At 39.7% G+C, this 19721-nt stretch overlaps 1 protein-coding gene across 1 annotated transcript; it reads left to right on the forward strand.

Annotated features, from left to right (window-relative positions):
- The first annotated feature begins 4685 nt into the window (after positions 1-4685).
- QPCT (glutaminyl-peptide cyclotransferase) lies at positions 4686-16461 on the forward strand. Its single transcript, XM_084203221.1, has 7 exons — positions 4686-4831; positions 8684-8830; positions 10710-10991; positions 13488-13664; positions 14502-14601; positions 15068-15184; positions 16073-16461. The coding sequence occupies exons 1-7, from the start codon at positions 4730-4732 to the stop codon at positions 16216-16218; spliced, it is 1071 nt and encodes a 356-aa protein (XP_084059347.1). The 5' UTR covers positions 4686-4729; the 3' UTR covers positions 16219-16461.
- Positions 16462-19721: the final 3260 nt, after the last annotated feature.

Raw genomic sequence — 19721 nt, forward strand, 5'->3', positions numbered from 1 at the left:
GCCTGCAGCTTTTTGTCAAAATCTGGAAGTACTTTAAACTAAAAACGTAGCAGTTAATGGTTGATTCTGCTTTTAACTGGTTTTGAATGCCAAAAACCACCCTGGGACTTTTTAATGAAGGCTATTCCATGAATAGAGGATGTTCTTGCCAAAGCTCTGCAGCAGATAGCTGAGCAATCTTCGTTTCCTTTTTCCTCTAAAGTGGGACTCCCACACGCCACCACTGTAAACACAGAGCTTGCCTCCATAAACATGATTTCTGATGCTTAGCACGGTGAGGAGTGACACTTTGCTGTATTTAAAGTGCAGCAAGCTTCTCACATTTTGAGTAGCAGCCCTAAAAATAGCTGTTTAGGGACAACACCAGATGGATATTAGGTATTACCACAGCCACTGGGCAATGATTATATTTCTTTGTAAAGAAGCTCAGCTTTATACCGTCCAATAGGGTTGGTGCCATTTAATTTGCTGCCCTAAGCTGTAAGAGCTGCTTTTTCATAAATCAGAAGATGGATTAGTTAAAATCAATTTATTACAGAACACAGGACAGCATCAGCCAAAATAAACCAAACTGCTGTAAGTACTTCTTTGGTATTACTTTCTATTAAACAAATATTGCTGAAGCATCCAAACCCTGTTGTGTTTGTAAAGATCTCTGTTGTAAAGATGTGTAAAACACATCTGAAAGCAACTCTGCATTCAGTGTCTGTGGATGGAGCAGCACACCCATCTGTGCACATGCACAGCTGACTCTGTGCGATTGCAGCATCATGACAGCATTAGCCCTGGCTGCAGTAATTGACAGGGCAAGCATTCTGGTTTGTTATTTTTATGACTACCATAATTAGTGATTTCCTGTGGATTTCATCAGTGTTCTTTTTTTTTTTCCTGAGCCCACATCATTCCCTCAGATGGTTAGTTTGCTTTCACGGCTCAGCTTTCCCTGCTGAAGCCAGCTGCGCTTTACAAGTCACTCTCTTACATCTACAAGATACTAGGAAATGGGTAACTTTCATTGTATTTATTTGCTTTTATAAACAAAAAACTGGTTTTCTGTATGGACCACAAGGGCTATATAAACAAACTGCATTTGGAACTGTTTTATAACACTAAAAATGCATCAAGTTTTTCCAGTTTGAAAATAATACCTCTAGCATTTGTTATTTCATATCTGAAAGTGAATACATCATGTATTCATTTCTATTTACCAATCTAATGTTTTGAATATTTTCAGATTCAAGGCAAAGTCTTGGGAGAGTTTACTGGTGCATTGGCCTTAGAAATTCCATAAGCACATGCTGCCATGATAATTTTTCACTGCTTTTGACCCTGATGTTGTATAGCAAAGGCCCTCATTTAGGCTTTGCAATATATGCAACAAATGTCTGCAAAAAGAGGAAATAATATCTCTATAGACAAAATAGAGAAATGCTTTTCCTTTTTTTTCTTTTTTCTTTTTTCTATTCATTGTTTCTTTTCTCTCTCACTCTCTCAACTCAACCTCTCCCATAAGGGAACTGAAAAAAAAGTTAGGAGTTCAGGTTTGGTTTGGATAAAATCCTGAAATGTGGGTATGTCTATGAATTACCTCATCGTCTTGGTTTGAGCCCTTAGCTGAACTTTGTCCCAAAATCTACCTCCCAACAAACCAGTGAAAAGTTTAGTTTAGACTTAAAAAATATAGAATGAAAATTTACCTTGGTATAAACATACATTTTTGACACATTTTTTTTAATTAAACAAAATGCATATTCATATTTAAAATTCTAGGTAATTGAGTTTTGGAATTCTCTTAACCCTCCCCTAGTTTAAAGAATGATCTCATGGATCCTTTAATCCATGGGTTCATTCATATCATATATATATAATTCTCCTGTATTGGCTCCAAAATAAAGTTATTTTCCTAAATAAGTGTTTAGGGTAAACCTAACATATTTCACACTTTCCACTTATTAAAGCTTTGTCTGAGAAGGCATCAGCCCATGGAAACAGGGTCTCTGTAACCTGAACCACCAAGCAGGTTGCTTCCACAGCCTGATAAAGGCTGCTCCAAGCCCCACAGAGACCTTTTATTATTTGGATTCAAAGCGCAGCAAACCACACTTCCTCTGCTCTCACCTGCCGGTGGGGAGAGGCAAGCATTAAAACTGTAGTTGTGACGGTGGAAGGTGCAGGAGTTCCCCCTCGGGAGAGACCTGCCGTGCATTAAAGCGCATTAAACCGCAGCAGCGCCGGGCAGTGCATTTCTCCAGAGCTGGAGCCCGCGGGAGCAGCTTCCTTCCCAGGGGCGGTCTGGCTGAAATGCTGACGCGCTGGAGGGTCAGCAGAAGGAAAAGGCTTTGGCAGAGGTGCCTGCATCGACTGTCCATCGGGACTTCAGTAGATGGCACTGTCACACCAACTGTCACTTCCTGGGCACAGGAAGGGACGATGTACAGATCATACTGTCACAGATTGCCTATGCTTTCTTCAATTAAACTACCCTTTTTTCCCCCCTCTAGATGGTATCTGATTACATCTGTTTGATTTCTCAGAGTAATAATCCAGCTATTTAAAATGCATATAATAGGACAGCTGGCCACTGAGAAATTTGTTGACACACTTTCTATTAGGTGGTACAGAGCAGGACTAAACAAGACACTTTTCCTTTATAAATCCCTGGAAAAACAAAATTTCCATCACTTCTGTTTTTTTTTTTTTTTTTTTTAAGTTTTCATATTTAAATAGTTATGTAATTCTGTTTTAAGCTGTGAGGCATTCTGATTTCTGTTCCATGGACTCTTTTTTGCTGTTGTTGTTCCCTCAGTCTTCTTTGTAGACATTGAACTTTATGGGGTGGTTATGAGAGGGGACATCTCCACTCCAAATTTTGAAAGTAATGCCCTTAAAAAATCCTGTTTGATCTCTCTACACATCTGGTCCAGCACTTACATTTTTATGTGTGTTTCCCATGTAGGTGATATTAACACTGCCTTAAGCTGAGTTTACACTAGCCAAATTTGTAATCTATCAAATAATTGTAACCCTCAGAGCAACCACAATCCCTTAGGGAAAAGCAGTGTTAGCTAATCCTGACTCATATTCTTGTCAGATTTCTCCTGTAGCTATAGTATTTATTTTCTTTTCTGCCAAATTATATGAGAACCCTGGCACATCACCCAGAAATTCTGTCCAGCATCTGGATTGTATAGTCAACCACAGGAAATCTCATGGAGGGGCAACAGATTTTTGTTCTGTTGTGTAGTTCTGCTGGGATCACAATCATCTTGGTAGTGGGATTTGCCCGTGACTTGATCTCTGACATGCTGGGGCTTTTGTCTAAAAATCTGTCAACCATGCTGATTTTTCTTGGTAATCAAAAGATTGCCCGTTTCTTTCTGTTAACCAGTGATTCAGCTGTGAATTTGGAACAATTTCCTAACAAAGCACTATCTGGACTTTCACGACTGGAAAAAAAAAAAAAGGCACCAATTTAAATTAACTCTTGTTTTCCTATATAGGAAAAAATTGGACACAGACAATTCTGAGTATCAGCTAGAAGGATCTGTAGTGAAGCTATCACCACCAGAGATGTCATCTGTATGCTGGGTGGCAGATCCACCAGCTTTTCTAGGAAACTGAAATCTGGGTCAACAATCTGCAAATCATAAATCACTCAATTTCTCCACAATCACTGTTACTTGCAAAGCTATAGTTCCTAGGATAGGCTTTCCAGTACAGGGCTGAGAAGCAGCAAAATGATTACTCCTGCTGCTTCCCTCCTTCACCTCTTCTTTTTTTCATTTTGTTTTGAGATTGAGCCTGAATTTTAAGAAATATGTTAAAGTCGGAGACTTTAAATACAGTATCTGTGATGCAGAATAGTCAGATGTTTTCTGCAACATTCTAGAGCAAGAACAGTGATCCCAAATCACCTAAAGAAGAGGACAAAAACTCGAAAACTTGTCTCTTTGGTTAATTAATTTTAATTGGTGTACAGCAAAATACTGCCTCACCACAGATTTTGCTTCATTCTTAGTTGATAATATAAGTACAGAAATTAAAACGCTTGAAGAGTGGGTTTTCATTTTAGCAAGTATTGTTGTTTTAGGCCTAAAAAAGATCACAGGAGGAACTTGTAAATTAATGAATTAAACCCTTCGCAATTCGGTAGGTCTTTGCTGTCACACCCTTCAGGAACACCCGCTCCGAGTTTCCATCAGCCACGAGCGCTGCTCCCGGCGGGAGAGCGCGGCCCTCCCTCCTGGCAGCGCCCGCAGCTCCCACCGGTGCCCGAAGGCCGAGGGATCACGAGCTGCCCCTCGGAACACAAAACCAGCTTTCAGGGGAAAGCCGCAGGCTCCGGCTTTTCCCACGGTGGGAATCACGAGTGCCTGCCCGCCCTCGCTGCCCGGCGCCCGGGGGAGGAGGGAGGGGAGGGGGCCCGGGGCGCAGGCAGCCCCTGGCACCGCTGACGTGCTGCTGCCGGCGAAGGGCTGGGCTCCGGGGGAACGAACGCGGGCTGCCGGAGAGGCTGGCACGGCTGCGGCTCCTGCAGCCAGCGCCGCTCCTGCCGCAGCCTCCTCCCTCCGTGCCTCCCTCCCTCCCTCCGTGCCTCCTCCGTGCCTCCCTCCCTCCCTCCGTGCCTCCCTCCCTCCCTCCCTCCGTGCCTCCCTCAGCGCCGCCTCCGCCGGCACAGCCGCGGCTCTCTCCTTTGCTCCCCCGGCACTCGGCGAGGCGGGGGCAGAGGATGGCGGGGGTCGCCGCCCGGCTGCTCGGGGCGCTGTGCCTCGCCGCCTGCCTGCCCCCGGCGCTCGGGAGGGACGCCGGAGCGCAGTGGACCCTGGAGAAGGTGGGTCGCGTTCGCCTTTCCCAGGCGCTTCTTGCCTCTCCCTTGGTACGGGGGCAGCGCCTTCCCGGCGGGCAGGGTCAGCGGCTGGGCGCGGGGACGGCCCCATCCCTCCTGCCCTGGCCTCCAACCTGAATCCGGGCTGGGGTCACCCTTGTCGCGGTCCCGCAGGTGAGGGTGGGGGACATGGCTTCCCTCTTAAGACCGAGCTTGGTGGCTGCAGAGAGCAGATCTTCTTCACACATTTGGCTTTGTCATCCCGCACCGCCTGGGACCGGGCAGCAAGAGCCGTAAGGTTTGTCAGGGTCAGTTACTAAATTTAAGGGGAAACCCAAACAGGGCGAGACGGATCAAAACCTGAAATTGTATTCCTTATAACATTCTACTATACTCCAACTTTCATTGTGATTATGGTGAGCAGAGGACAGTGACTTCATTTGAGAAGACGGGTAGCTCTTTCAGCAGCAATACACGTGTATCTAGGAAAAACAAATAGGCATGATGCTGATAGGCAGTACAAAATTGTTTTGAAAAGATATAATGCTCTAATATGTTGTAGACTCATACGACATTGTGTCTAATTTAGACTGCTGTGTGAACTAGTGAAAAAAGGAATCTTGAGATAAGGTTTAATTAAACAGTGGTAAGCTTTAAACCACAGATTTCTCAATGTAGCAGCTCTTAGTGTTTCATTGTGAAACATTAACATAGTTTTCTTCATGAAGAATTAAACCATATGAAATGTAGGAGAGCATAAAACTGCAAACCACATTCAACTAAACACTTCAGGAATTTCCAAACAAGAAATATACTTTTAGGGCCCTTCCTCAAGTGTTTGTAGAAGAGCTGAAGTCAAAGTTCAGCAAGAAGCAACTGAATTCCACAAATCCAGTGCACCATTCTCATCACCAATAGATCAGAGTCTAGGATAAGCTGGAAAATGAAGCTTCCCTCACACCCTTTCATGCTTACCTTTGGTAATTCCCTTTCTCCTTGATTTTATTCACCTCCCCCCCACCCATTCAAGGAAATGTTGGCTTGTTTCTTTGTTAATGAGATACTGTTTCATTCTGTTCTATTAACTGTATCTTACACTACATACATATATATGTGTATAGCTCATGTATAATATATATAGCTCATGTACGGACTATATATCTGTATATGTACATATATAGCATATACATGTGGGGCTGGATCTTCAGTCACACTGGTCAATGAACAATCACACAGCCCCAGTGCTCCTTTTTTCAGCCCCCTTGAGCCCCAGCCCTTTGCTCTTTAGTTGGCTCCATTCTGACCAGCCAATCTCCCCACCAGTGCTGTCAGTAGTGCCACAGAACCATCCCACCTGAGCTCCTCCGCCTGTGCACACTCTAAGTGAGAACAGCCTCCTCTTTCTCATCAAATTCTTATCCTTCAACAACTTTTGTTCTTTCTCCCTGGAGGGACATGTGAGCCAGAAATTCAAAGTCCTACAGGTAAGCCTGGGCTACTTGTAGAACTCGAAGTTTTGCAGTTTTATACGGCTTAGTACAACAGGATTAGTGACAGTCCTGTCATGAATGTACTGTTCTGCCTCCCTGTTGTGGCAAAATAGGGATTGACCAACACTGTATAGAATGAGTCACTTGCAAATTTTATTTTGCTTCTCTTTTATTTCATAACCTCTTTTGTAACTCCTTTCACTTCCCAAATTTGAAGATATCTCCATCATTAGAAGTGGAAATAGATTCCTCTCTTCTGAAGTATTTTCATGCATTTGTACTTTAATAATGTTTCTTTGATAAGTGATTTGATGACCCCAATTACCAGGCATGCTCTTCACTTGTTCAACTGCAGATTTTCTGAACTTCCTTAATTAAATTGTCCTTCTACACTCTTCTGAAGTACATGGCTGTAGCTTTTCACTCTCCCCTTAAAGCATCCTCCTCCTAAACCAAACAGCTCCCTGATATTTTCTCTTCTCTGTGCCTCTTCTACACTGGTTTAAGTTCGACCTTATTAAACTTATAGTATTTCAAAAGACTGTTTTACAACTTCCATGGTATAATTTCCGAACTTTCAAAAGTTCGTCTTTATATCAGATGAAATGGTATAATTTTTCTTTTTTCTTTAATCTATGTCTAAATTTGCTAGCATTAAAAATGTTAACTGCCCATCCTAAATTTTGGTGACCTTACAGTCTTAAAAATTCAGCTATAAACACTGTATTAAAATTGGCATAAATAGATTCAGTGTCTTTGTGTCAGCCCTCTGCTTAATTTCACTGCTAAACCTAAATGGAATTAGAGGAAAGGTTCACACAGAGACAAACAGCTAGGAAACATGAGAAGGGTAGAATTAAATGTTTGCAGTGAAGTCTAGAAAATACTTTTGCTCATATTTGCTCGTACAAACACAAACGAAGCAGAAAGAAGTCAAACAGTGAGGCAAACCCTGTTTTTAAACCATATTCATCACCTAGGGTAATAAGATAACCTATAAGATAGCTGACTAATAAGATATCTGACTTTTAAGGTCAGTTCACATTCCGGCCAGGTAATGGGTTTATGGTGTTGTTTCAGACACCTGTGAAATGGCACACACGAGTAGAAAAGGAGAGTGAAATATTTCTTGTTAACACATACAATGATAGGGTTAGACTACAGATATTTATGAAAATGTCAGTTTGATGCAGGAGTAGCCCAACAGCAAGTCAGCTGTTAAACAGTTTGAAGAAAGAAAAAGAATAAAATAAAAAATACCATTGTCCTACAGTATAAACTATGGTGTGCTCATGTTCCATTTTCTCTTCTTTTGCTCATCTCAGAAAGGATGACATAGACAAGGTACATGGAAGGACAGCAAGTCTGATCAGCCACGTAAGGCAGTTCTGATCAAAGAAGAAATAAACAAAACAGTATTTTACATTAGGAGAAAGACAGGAGTAGAGGGAAGACCCTGTGATATAAATGAGGAATGGAATGATAGTGCCTGAAATAGGAATCTGTAAAAACAGTAGTGGCACAGGAAGTTTCTGAGAAGACAACTGCTAGAGACTGGATAGGTTCAACCCTGGGGTATAAAGGAGGCATTTGAGATGCCCTTGGGAATCCCATCTGGCATTCAGCTACCTCTCCAGAGCGCTATGGAGCTCTTGCACATCTAAGATGTGCATTTGCCAGCTACATAAGGATGTCTCAATCATTTTGTGTCACCTGATCCAGCCTCAAAGGCCTTGGGCAACAGAAAGGAAGTCACTTGGGAGGTAGGGAGGTAGGTCACATACTAGTGGCTGCCACAGGAGACGAGCTGTCGGATCTGAGGTTAACCCACGTGTCACCAAGCTGACAAATGCCCCAGCTAGCCCCAGACAAGCCACATTCTGTGCAGTCACACTCATTCTGCCGCTGTGGGTAGAGACCACAATGACACAGCTCGCTCCCTCTGGGAGTGACTTACCTTAGGCATTTCTTTGCAGTACACAGCATAAAGCTAAATATTATTACTACTGGAAACAAAGCTTCTGGTGTTTATCTCAATAGAAACCTCAGTTGAAGGTGGCATGGTTGCAGAAATGACATGTATGATTAAGATATTAGGAAACAGAGAACCCATTCATAAGTTCAGGTTTACCTACAGCTAGCTGGTAGGTAAAACTTTCTCCCACACTTTAAATACTAGCATATTTTCCATGGAAATGAAAGGTAGAGAAGCCAATAATTTCTGAGTGAAAAGGGTTTTTAAATTACGTTTTGTTGGGAATAAATTAAAGTAGCACAATATACCACTTTTATTGTAATTCTGAAGAAAACTATGGTTAAAAAGGTCTAGTAATAGTCATAGCACTCTTCTTCTCTCTACCTTCTGCAGTATTCTCACCAACCAAGAATTTTAAGTTCTGATGCTATTCAAAAAGTTGTGGCCAACACAGATATTTCTGAAATGTGGGAGAATGATTTGCGCCCCATCCTGATAGAAAGGTACCCGGGATCACAAGGAAGTTACATCGTGCGACAGGTAAGACAACACTTCCTGACAACCTCTAAGAACATCTTTACTGTATATTATCATTATAATTATTATCATTATTTATATTCTGGTGACCCCCACCAAAGAGACAGTCTCACAGAAGTGACAGGCACATTTCTTTAATTCAGTAGGATGAACTCTATCATTGTTCAAGTCTAGACCACATAGTGCCTACGTGACACAGCTTGCACATCAGCTGACATTATTTCCCAGGGCTGCATAGCATGATGGAAAATAAGTCTTTTTTTTTTTTTAATCATGTTTTAAATTAAAAAGCTTCCCCCAGGTTTGGTACCCAAAGTACAACACAGTGGTTGTCCTCTCCCTCACATGAGCAGGTTTTTGGTCACTGGTTCAAACCCAAGACCATGCATGGGATGAAATAGCATTTGGTAGATTGGAAAAATGCAGACTTTTTATGCTCTGTGTGTGTGTGTGTGTGTGTGTGTGTGTGTGTGCGTGCACATCTCTGTAGATTTAGTTTTGTGGTTTCTTTAGCAGTACTCTGGAAAGCAGCCAAGTGAATGGGGGAAAAGGAAGAAAAACAAAAAAAAACCAGCTGAGCCTAGGCTAGAAAACCACAGATTATGTTCAAAATAGGATAAATCATCCTGTTACAAGGTAACAGCAGGAATTAAATTTAAAAAATAAAGAGTCCTCTATTGTTAAAACACAATAATGGAGTTTGAAATGGATTATACTTCTTTGTTGAGACAAAAAATCATCAGACTCCTTTAAGGGAAAAAGGCTACTGGGAACTCCATCCAGGTTTATATAGTCCCCTCAATCCTTAGCAGATATCCTTCACTCTGCCTGATGATAGACCATACCATGTTGTGAAAGCTTTCAGTGGGTGACCACAAACAAAATGGAAGCTTGTTCTAGCACTAAAGTCTATGGCAATATTGGTTTTTTTTACCATTCCTACTGACTTCCCTAAGAGCAGAACAAGTCTTCAAAGTCTGTTTTCCCCTCAGAGGCTTTTCCTAATGTTTACTTAAAGAGAGAGGAATCTGCCTTGAAGAAGCTCTCTAGGGACCCACAAAAATAAGTTGCTCAACAGAAAAAACAGAGATGTCCCTCTAATATGAGTTAGCCAGAACTCTGGTTGAAGTATAGCTGGGGTTGTTAGAGGTATTCTCTTCAGGCTGGAAGACAGCTAAAATTAATGATTTGCCTTATAGATTGTCCCAATTCTTATCTTTATATGAGCTACACTTAGAGAGTTTCATTTTTTAAAACGCTCTTCTGAAATGTTTTGTTCTTTCTTTAATTAAAAGAATCTACCTCTCTGTTATGGCCTTGTAAACAATTTATGTCACTTGAAAGGCAGATTTTTCACAGAAGCTTAAAAGTCCAACCACCTCACACCAACCAACCAACCCAAACAGCTTTTTTTTTTTTTCCCCCTTATTCTTCTGTGGCATCTTTGTGTGGTAATTGTCTAAATATCCACAACAAGGTCTCTGCAGTCAATTCTGACTTTCAGTTTAAGGGCAGATCTGAGTTAAGCTCTGAAAATATTAACATTAAATCTGCTCTAGTTATACCTGTGAAAGACACTGGCCTGAAAACTTTAGAGATCGAGATCTTCATGTGTCATAAAAATTGGAAATAATTCAAAACACCTTCACACTCCAAAGAGAAAGGCCAAAAGGAAGAAATAAAAAGCAAATGAGGCAGTCAAAGGCTCAGGTAGCAAAGTTATATAGTGATATTACATTTCTTGCTATAAAGTTTATCCTTTAAAACACCATGAACTTACAGAAATAAGCTTAGGAGCCACTATTAATTAGCTAATAACAATTTGTCTGCAACATCTTTCCGAAGCGAGAAATATTAATCTGATTGTTTTTTATAATTGCAGCATATCAAGCACCGTCTTCAAACATTAAAGGCTGGTTGGGAAATTGAAGAAGACACATTTCAGAGATACACACCATATGGCTATAAAACATTTTCAAATATTATTGGCACTCTGGAGCCCTCTGCAAAACGCCATCTCGTACTTGCTTGCCACTACGACTCAAAATTCTTTGGACAGGAGTGGCAGGGCAGAGTGTTTGTGGGAGCCACTGATTCAGCTGTGCCTTGTGCCATGATGTTGGAGCTGGCACGGGCCCTGGATAACCAGCTTCAGTTAATCAAGGTAGTTTTCTTGTTTCCTTTTCATTTGCCTTGCCAACAGCAACAGGCCTCAGGACATTTCCACATTGTTTTCCATAGCCGGCATGCTGGGTTCTCTGATTGCTGTGCTTGTCATAAATCTCCCATTGACTCCAAGAACAAACAGAGATCAGTATCCACTACTCTAGAGTACATTATCACATTAAAATTTCTTATCAAAAGGGCATATATCTAAAAGTTATCTATATAAACATATACCATATAAAAATAACAAATGATACATGAATAATAGATGTTTCATAGACTTGGAAAGATATAATGCTACTTTCTACCTAAAAAGCACAGAACCTGACTTAGAAGTTCCTATCATATCCATAAAAATCTAGGGTCATTGAAAAGCTTTTCTGCATTCTGAATCCTGCAGAAATCTCTCAGTTGTATTCTGCTTTTAGACACAGATGAACTAATTGCTATGCAGAAGAGTCACACTCAGGTTCCCCCATCCCACAAGGATTTCAAATTTTTCTTCTTAATTTTTTTTTTACAAATTTGAATGGTTTATTTATGAAAGAAGTATAATGTCAGTCTGTGTTACCTCTGCTATGAAAATCTGTTTCAAAGGGCTGCAATTGCTAGGCACAAAAATCTGTTGAGGCTACAGACTCCTAAAGCTTGTAGGATTACAAATTTGTAGGGTTATGGATTCAAGAGTGCCATCTACTGGTTCAGGACTCAGTATTTACAGAAAAATAATTCTCATACGGTTACAGAGCTGTTACTGGAAAAGGTCTCTCAACTGTGAGAGACACTCTACAAAGTGTCAGGAGTACACTCAGCTCAGCTATTAGGATTACTTGTCGACAGGAGTTTCCAAAAACTGATTTGATGCCTTCTGATATTTAAGAATGAGAAGATTAAGAATATGCCAATTTTTTAAATCACAAAACAAAAAAACTCCTGTAATACATAGGCATTCATTCAGAAGCTTCATTTATAATAAATTTGCCTGGTGATTATTTATGAAACAACCTGCACACTGACTTTAAAGTCTGGCATTTTTCACCATGAATACACTATTTTAGAGTGAAAATTATTTTTTATCATCTAAGATGACAGCATTTGACAAAAAGGCAACTAATTACTTTTCACAGGCAGTTGTGCAGTCTGTTAACAAAATATACATCTGCTTAATATGTTAGTTATGATGTTTTTGCTCTGCTTATGATAGCACAACAGACTTTGCTATGTTTTCAGCCAAATCTATTTATACTTTGACTTGAAGCTGTGATTTTTATCTTGATGCTTCTCCAGTTATAACTTACTTCTCCAGAGTAAGCTTAAAATTATTGGGCAAAGACATCTCTCTACATTATAAAAATGTGTTAAGCAGTAAAGTAACAATAACACAAGTACTACTTTCTAAAACTCAAACTGCACTGATACAGTTTCCTCCATATAATATATATTATTATATATATAATGCAAAATGATTGCTGCCCACAGAGCTCTGTCATGTGCAAAGGACAAAGGGCAGCAAACCATTGCCATTAGAGAAATCAATATACCACTGTGAGCACAATCAATACCATCTTGCCTGCATGACTGACATGTTATAGAAGCTTCTGTTTATATTGCATCAGCTCCAGCTATTTGGGAGTTGTAGCCCATACAGGACATGACTGCTGCCATGACCCCACCTTTTTAACCACATCGTGCAATTTTACTTGAAGCAGTGTTAATTCATAGAGGGCTTGAAATATTTATAGCAACTGTCAAGACTACAGTTCCCAAAACTGTCCATTTATTGGAACCAGACTGGGATTTGCTGTGCTGTGGGTTATTAGGAAATTCTGACAGTTCAAACAAAGCTTCACATAGAAATTTCATACAAATGTCTTTTTTGTGGCATTAAATACATTTGTCATATATATTCTCAGATTTTAGTGCTGTTATATTTTGGTTGTTGAAAGGAAATGACATATCTGACATACCCACTCTCTTTGCTTTGGTTTAGCACAAAGTTGCCTCAGTGATTGCAAATTCCCCTGAATGAAAAGAAGGAGCTCAAAGAACCATCAACTTGTCAAATACATCATTCACCTCCACTGATGCACAGCTGTAGCAATTATATTAATCCTTGTGATGCAATCTAATCATAATATTAGCACTCCCATCAGGTGTTGTTACTGACACGTCTCCTCGTTATTTGAGATAATCTTGCTGCTTCCTGGTTTTGCAGGTCTCAACGCTCAGGTCATGTCCTCCAAAGTCAGAAATGAAACTTTTATCCAGAACCAAAATTATATGAGACTGGAGAATGAATGTGTCACTGTGATAAATAACAATTACCTTGACTGATGACTACCACTATTACACCATAATAGCATCCACAGGAAGGTTTGCATAGGGAACCTTGAAAATACACCCTTATGTGTGTTACTTACATGACTACAGTATTTGCCCTTGATTTAATGTCCTGGCCAGAGTAGCTAGTTTTACTTTTAACTTCCTCCAACAGGCCAACTCAACATCAAGACCAGACCTTTCACTTCAGCTCATCTTTTTTGATGGTGAAGAAGCCTTTGTTCGGTGGTCCCCTTCCGATTCCCTCTATGGATCTCAACACTTAGCTCAAAAAATGGTATCAACTCCACACCCACCTGGTTCAACAACCACAAACCAGCTGCAGGGCATAGTAAGTGGCTCTCCCCTTTCTAAGGACTTCCCTCCTTAAGGAACAATTGTAAATGGCATTTTAAAAAATATTTAATTAGTAGATAACTGACCAAATTCCCAAGAAACCACGACCCCACTAAAGTTAAAGGAAGAAGCAGGCATTCTGAAATACGACAGAGAATTGGCAAGAGCTTTCAGGTGATTAGACCTGCTGCATGCAAATACAAGGAGAAGCCATAGAAACATCAAAATACACAATTTATCAGAATATAAACTAGGATACCCACCTTCTTCAGGAAAAGATAATTCAAAGTGATAAGGAAAGAGCACAAACAGCACTGGCCTATGAACAAATCTCCACCAGCTCAGTACTAAGCTACAGCAACCTCTGTTTTCCTCTGATTCCTACTAACATTCTGGTTGTCTGTTCCCTTCTATTTTCCCTGTTTACTGCTGAGGCACTTCTCTTCTGTCACTGCTTCTTGTGACTCATAAAATGTCTTTCCCTTGACAGATTTTGTTGTTCTCAGGGGAAAAAGCAATTTCCTCTTCTTTCTCCCCACCTACTGCTGTTTTGCTTTTAAAGAGAAATAACACACAAATCACAGGCTAAGCTATGCAGCCTGCTTCAGCACGAGGAACAGAGGAATAGCCTAGCCTTTCCCTCCTTGGGAAGACAGCAAAACGTATCAGATTGGAATCAGGTTCTGCTAGTGAATTCTCCTCAGGCACCACGCTAGAAAGGCAGATCTTTGGCCAAAGACCGGCTCATGAGCTGTACAGGAAACCAAGAGTTCCACTGCTGCTGCTGATGTTATAGGAAAGAGTTCTGCACTAAAGATTCTTTCTTGTCTAGGACCTGTTTGTACTACTGGATTTAATTGGTGCACGAAACCCAGTCTTTCCCAATTATTTTCCAAACACTCTTCGATGGTTTCAGAGGCTCCAAGCAATTGGTAAGCAGAAGGATATGAGTTTTGAATGAATTTCAAAACCAAGTGAGTAGTTTCTGAATGTATTAAGCTCTGTAAATCAGATTTTTAGATTAATTTTCTGATCTACAGTAAGAATCTTTGATAATGTAAATGTGAAATATACGAAGATTTTGATAGTTAATAAAACAGCTGAGGAAGATTCTCAGACATTTGGAAGCAACAAAACTGATTCTCTTACTGATTGTCACTCTGTGACACTTGGCAACTGCTTCACTTCTGTGTTTTTGTTCTCACTTCTGCAAAATTACGGTAATAGCACCAGTCCTGAAGTCTTCCAAGTATTAAACAAATGCAAAAGACAGTCACCACTGTGCCTTTTTCTCCTCTGATGGACACTGCTTCCACGTGTGAGGAAAAATAATTCAACCGTGCTAACGTTCCTCATTGTCCTAAAAATTGTAATAATCACTTTCATTGTGCATTACAGAGCAAAAGCTACACAACATGAATCTGCTGAAGAATCACCCTGTTGGAAGCCAGTATTTCCACAGTACTTTACATCGAGGCTTGGTTGAAGATGATCACGTCCCATTTTTGTTAAGAGGTGCCAGAAATTCTTATAATTTGTATATGTTCAGTAAGAAATGCATCATTTACTAAATAAGCAAGTGCATATGCTCCTGTTTTTCAAGCTTATTTGCCCCAACTTGAGGCTTCTGAATCCAACTTTAGAGCTTTGACATAACACCTAATGAAAAAAATTGATTCCTTAGTGGTATGCAGCTGAAAAATCAGAGAGAAAAAGTAGTAAAACAGGAAAGAGGCTGAGAAAAAAAGAGCTCCTCCCCAAAAGCAATTGGGAAGCAATTTAATTCCTCTTTTACTACAAGCTGCAGTACATATAGGTAGCTTAATGTGTGTGTATATATGTATGTATTTATATATATATACACACACACACACATATATATACACAGTGATACAGTTCCTTTATCTGAAGGTAACACTGTCTCTATTTTACAGAGTAAAAATAAGAAACATAATATTACCATTTATGTAGAGAACTAAAAAAATGCTTCAAAAATATTCAGTCTTAACACTTTCACAAAAACATGGTAATCAGTTTTCATTTTGAGGAGCTGCAGTGATTTCTCTATCCTTCTATAGCTCCTAAACACAAGACCTAAAGAATCTTAAAAAAAAAAAACCAAAAACCCCCAACAAGAAGTAGCTACAGCTTAAAAAAAAAAAAAAAAAAAAGAAAAGGAAAGGAAATGAAGGTGGCATCTTTACACAACACACTCTTTAGTGATGGGATGCAGTCACAAGCACCAAAACAAGAGAAGCTAAAAGGAAGCTGCAGGGACACACCCTATAAAGCAAGCTTATTGAGTGTGTTGCACCCGGCTCTGTTGCTATATGGTGAATTATCAGCTGGCTTAACAGAACTTCTAAAATATTTCTTCTCCAAATTTCACTTTCCTTTTTATAGGGGTTCCAGTCCTGCACCTGATTCCATCCCCTTTTCCTGCAGTATGGCATACCATGAAGGACACGGAAGAAAACCTTGACAAAGCCACTATTGACAATCTCAACAAAATCCTGCAAGTGTTTGTACTGGAATATCTCAACCTATGAAAGACAAAACATCAACAAATTGTACTCCATTCACACTACTGTTTACCCACCTTCCCACTTGCTATTTAATTGCATTGGAGAGTACCAAGGTGAAGAAAAATGTGATAGCTCTTGCTAGACTGATCACTGATTGAGTTGTTCGTGGCCCATTGATCCAGTAGCCAAATAAGATACCATTAAATAAGACCTAGCTCAGCCTGGAAAGAATTTGATCTTTCCATGTTTTGTGTCTGAATAAAAAAACTCCAGAATCTTTCCAGATTGTTATCATTGTTTTTTGTCACATATTGTGATCTCAGGAGGGAATGCCTCATGGCTTAATTGTCTGATACAGTTTTTACAAGGTGTGATCAACTTTTGCAGTGTTCAGCTACAGAAATTTACACCATGTTATCAAAAGAGGCAAAAATCACACCATAGCAGACTTCTACTTTGGGCTGACCTAAACCACCTCATGCTGAAATTAGCTGCTAGAACTCCTGACCCACAGATGTGATTTTTAATCCTCTCTCCTCCTTCCCCTACAAAGGCAGCTGCAAGGGTTTTACTCTGCAGACAGCTGACCACCAGTAAACAGACCAATAACCCAAATTCAGCTTTGCCCCTGTCATTTGTTGCATACTTGTTGAGGGTGGTGCTAACAGGAAGGTATGTGGGGGTTTCCTTGTGCTCTGACTGCAACACAGGAGATATAAACAAAAGATCAGGTGGTGTGTGGGAGCAATGATCCAGTACACACCATTCAGTCACGTGAGAATCATTCACAATTTGACCCAAAAATCCTCCAAACCCACCACCCAGCTGCTGTTTTTAATACAGACTACAACAAAAATAATCATACAAGGAAAGTGATCACTTTAGAAACTATAGTTTATCTAAATACAATTTTAAAGGCAAAATGCTATCAAAAATAAAATATTATTAAAAGCAAGACAACAGTTTAGGCACCAAAAAGATACCAATTTAACAACTCTGTGCTTTTACATTCCTTACTGGAATTATGCAATAGATTTAGTGTAACACTGGCAAAAAGAAAGCCTGGAATGAGATCAATGAAAGACAGAAGAACAATATTCAAAAGCTACTGACAGAATTATGGTTTCCACTGGTGAGAAAGGGATGAGAGCATTTTAAGAAAAAAATAAAAATATCAAGCTGGTAAGAGATGAACTGAGAGAAAGAAGTCAGTATTTTACTGCTCCAAACTTCTCCCCTACATTGTTCTACCCTGAGCAAAGAGACTTAAAAAGGAGGTAAGCAATGGAGCTGTAGGCATGTCATATTTGGCCTGTATTTTACCATTTTCCTAAAGCAAATAAATACTTTGGAACCTAAGACAATATTTATCCATATTATAAAATTGTTACAGAAATAGATATTGACAGCAGTCAAAATTAGCAAAATTTTTCTGTTACAGGATAGCCTGAAAATTAAATTTAATCTGATTTTAAATTTAATTCTGATTTGGCAGCGCAAAGAAGAAACAAAAGCATTTTGTGTTTTTCTATCACTTTAACATTGGTGAGAAACATTTGTCTTATCTGCAACTTCTGAAATAGAATACTATGAAAATTCTAAAAAAATCAGACAGATGTCTTTATTTTCAGGTGTTACTGTGTAAATATATCAAAGCTTCTGGAACTCTTTGCAATCATATTCTCTTCTACTTCAGCCCATGAGAAAATAGTCTAGAAAATTACATTAAATCTTCTGAAGTTTGAATACTTTGAGCAGTAACAAGGCACCTTCATACCCTCCTAAGTGGCAAAGAAAGGTAACAGAATGGCTAAATAGAAATATAGAAATATATATAGAAATATATAGAAATATAGAAATATTAAACATGAATTCGTGTGGCTGATTTGTTTTGGTGAATTCTTGTGGCACTTTGTATTTTGCAGGACCTCTGAAAAATGCAGTATATGTTTGCAGTGTGGACTGCTCCTCTGCCTCTTTGAGAATTTGAAAGTGTACTTAAAACATGTTTCATTGTGAAATACTGGCTCGGAGGGTTGTTATAACTGGGAAAAGCCTGGGTTTTTTAAATCTCTATGAAGACTTAGCTGAAGCCATAATTTAACCATGTGGTACACCAAATCATGTCAATTTTGTCACTAAATTTTTAGTGCCTGAGCATGCAGCTCTTGAGTTGTGTTTACTCAGTCCAAAGAAATGAGATACAGGTTGCTGTAATATGATTTTATATTTCTCAAAATGTGAAGAAAACATGAAAAGGCTTGGGGCTTTTTCCTTCCCTCCCTGGGTTTCATGTTTGGGGCTTTTTTCGGTACAGGAAAAAAAGGCCATCTCCTAACTGGATGCTAGCCCTGGAAAAGTTTACTTACGAGGGAAGGGTCATCATCTTAGCAATTTATATGATCCATCATTCAATTAAAAAATAATTGCTGGAAGGAAAACTTACATCAACCCAGTAACCATGTGAATCCAAGAACCTAAGTTCTTAAAAGCACAAGAAGTAAGGCAGACATGGCACAAGGTGGGTTTTCATTGCTACGAAGGCAGGGGAGACAAGCAGATAGGGCAAAGTCAAAGTTATTTCATAAAATGCCCAGAAAAAAAAAAAATTCAAGCAAAGAGACCAAGACTGGTATCTCTTCTGCTCTCAGTTTCAACACTGAGTATGATTAAATCCAGATCCATTGGGCCTGGACAAGCACAGGACAGATAATCATTCCAGAATTCAGAGAGAGGCTTTCTGTTGAAAAACCTATGGCTGGATAGTTTCTCCTTCCCCACTGGATGGTGGCAGCAAGGGCTAGAAATCAATAGAGGATTTCACTTAATCTAATCAGAGGAATTGCTGCACAGGTTCTCGCCTTCAAAAGGATTTGTCACATCTCAGTCAAGGGGAAGAGAATAAAAATCAGTTTAGCAGCCACAAAAGGCTGTGGCTGGCCTTGTGTGCCAAAGGTGTCTGTGGTAACCACCTGGGTTAAGGGAATGCAGAACAGAATGAACTCAAGAGCCATCACTCCACATGTAAAGCTGAAAAAACCCCATATTATGGTAGTTATTTGTCTTGTGATAGGAGCTCTGGCTCCTTCTGTATCAGGACAAGGCAGTTCCTCACAAGAATCTGAAGCCAAATAATGGTTCATGCCCCTCAAACTCTCTGAATCTGGATGCATTTACCTACAAGTGATGTGATCCTGTAAAACCACAGCTGGAACAACTTAAGGGGGTAACAATGCCACATCCTCTGGCAGACAGAAATGACAGCAAGTACCAGTCTTTTCTCTCTATCATAATTAGAACATTCCTAATGAATGTTCTAATCATAATTAGAACATTCCTAATGCTAGGAATGTAGAGCATTCCTAGCATTAGGAATGAAGATAATATAAATTATCCATTCTTATTCACTATGTATCAAAAAAATATTTAGATTTTGATCATCTAACAGCAAAACACAGTTAGAAAAGGCAAAATCTATAAAAAATGAACTTTCTGTAGAATTATTCCAAGGACCCAGTCCCCACTGG

The sequence above is a fragment of the Fringilla coelebs genome (assembly GCF_963513975.1).
Source record: "Fringilla coelebs genome assembly, chromosome: 3".
In the NCBI taxonomy this organism is placed as follows: Eukaryota; Metazoa; Chordata; class Aves; order Passeriformes; family Fringillidae; genus Fringilla; species Fringilla coelebs.

Excerpts from the sequence above, each read along its gene's own strand:
- QPCT (XM_084203221.1), top strand. The coding sequence starts at position 4,730 with ATGGCGGGGGTCGCCGCCCGGCTGCTCGGGGCGCTGTGCCTCGCCGCC. Across the intron at positions 10,992-13,487 it reads ACCAGCTTCAGTTAATCAAG|GCCAACTCAACATCAAGACC; the intron begins GTAGTTTTCTTG and ends TTCCTCCAACAG. Across the intron at positions 13,665-14,501 it reads CAAACCAGCTGCAGGGCATA|GACCTGTTTGTACTACTGGA; the intron begins GTAAGTGGCTCT and ends TTTCTTGTCTAG.